The 1,105-nt window shown below is 56.7% G+C and overlaps 1 protein-coding gene across 2 annotated transcripts in view; it reads left to right on the plus strand.

The window, feature by feature from the left end:
- ADA (adenosine deaminase) overlaps positions 1–1,105 on the plus strand; it is a 24,654-nt gene that overhangs the window by 11,003 nt on the left and 12,546 nt on the right. For both annotated transcript variants that reach the window (XM_004698279.2, XM_045295344.1), the window contains exon 2: positions 933–994. In XM_004698279.2, coding sequence (XP_004698336.1) covers positions 933–994 — 62 coding nt within the window. The remainder of the gene's footprint in view (positions 1–932; positions 995–1,105) is intronic.

Consider the following 1,105-nt stretch of genomic DNA (forward strand, 5'->3'; position numbering starts at 1 on the left):
TGCAAACTCACTGCCACTGAGCTGATTCCAACTCATAGAGACCTTATAGGACAGGCCCTGCAGATTTCTGAGACTGTAACTCTGTAGGGGAGTGGAAAGCCTCGTCTTTCTCCCCCAGAGTGGCTGGTGGGTTCAGAGGGACCCAGGGTCTCATCCACACGGTCTGAGGGTGGGGCGGCGGCGGGGAGCTGGGAGGGAAGCCATCCCCTGCGGCTTCACAGCCCCGGCTCTCCCACTCTGAGAGGAGTTGTACGTGGGCCAAGCACGTTGGCGTTGATGGCCAAATGTCTTGTCCCCTTTCCAGGCTGCTAGGAGAGCTTGTGTTGCCTCATATTAACTCCTGAGATCCTGTGCTGAATTCACACCCACTTTTGAAAATGGATCCTGATTTTGAAACACAAACCAAATTCAGGAAGCCTGTGGTCAAAGATTGGATTTTGTCCCGTGAGCCTCCCGAGAGTGGGAGCCGGCTCGGGCTTGGTTGCTCCTGCAGGGCTGTGGCTGCTCCGTGGCTGCCCTGTGTGGCGGGGCCTCGTGACTGGCCTCATGGCTGGTCTCGTGGTTGAGAGCGCCAGCTACAGAACTGGGCGCTGGGTTAGAGTTCAGGTCTTGGCCTCGCTGGCGGTGGTGAAGAGCCAAGGCCCTGGGGCGGGGTCTTGTTTCACTACTTGCTGTGTGGCCTTGCACAGGTATGTCACCTCTCTGAACCTCGGAGTCCTCAGCTCTGAAAGAGATAGAGCTGATGCTCTGTGACCCACCCCCCTACCAATTAAACAAGATAGGGGCGTGTGAAGGCTTTGCTAACGCTGTGTGGTAGGTGTCCGGGACGAGGCGGCTAGTTCGTGGGCGGCTAGAACGTGAGCCTGCTGAGCGGTCCTGCCAGCATCCAGGGGTGAGTGCTCATTCTCTCCCCCTCTGCTTTTCCCATGTAGGTGGAGCTCCACGTCCACCTTGATGGGTCCATCAAGCCGGAAACGATCCTCTACTATGGCAAGTAAGTCTAGAGATTAGCGGCTTCCTCCTCAGGATGTGGGTGGTATCCAGAAGCTTCTAGAACATTTCAGAGTTGCTGTTCCTTCCTGTTTCCCTGTGGGAATCAAGCCAG

The sequence above is a fragment of the Echinops telfairi genome, unplaced genomic scaffold, assembly GCF_000313985.2.
Source record: "Echinops telfairi isolate 266 unplaced genomic scaffold, ASM31398v2 ScPeMD7_5592;HRSCAF=6446, whole genome shotgun sequence".
Lineage (NCBI taxonomy): Eukaryota > Metazoa > Chordata > Mammalia > Afrosoricida > Tenrecidae > Echinops > Echinops telfairi.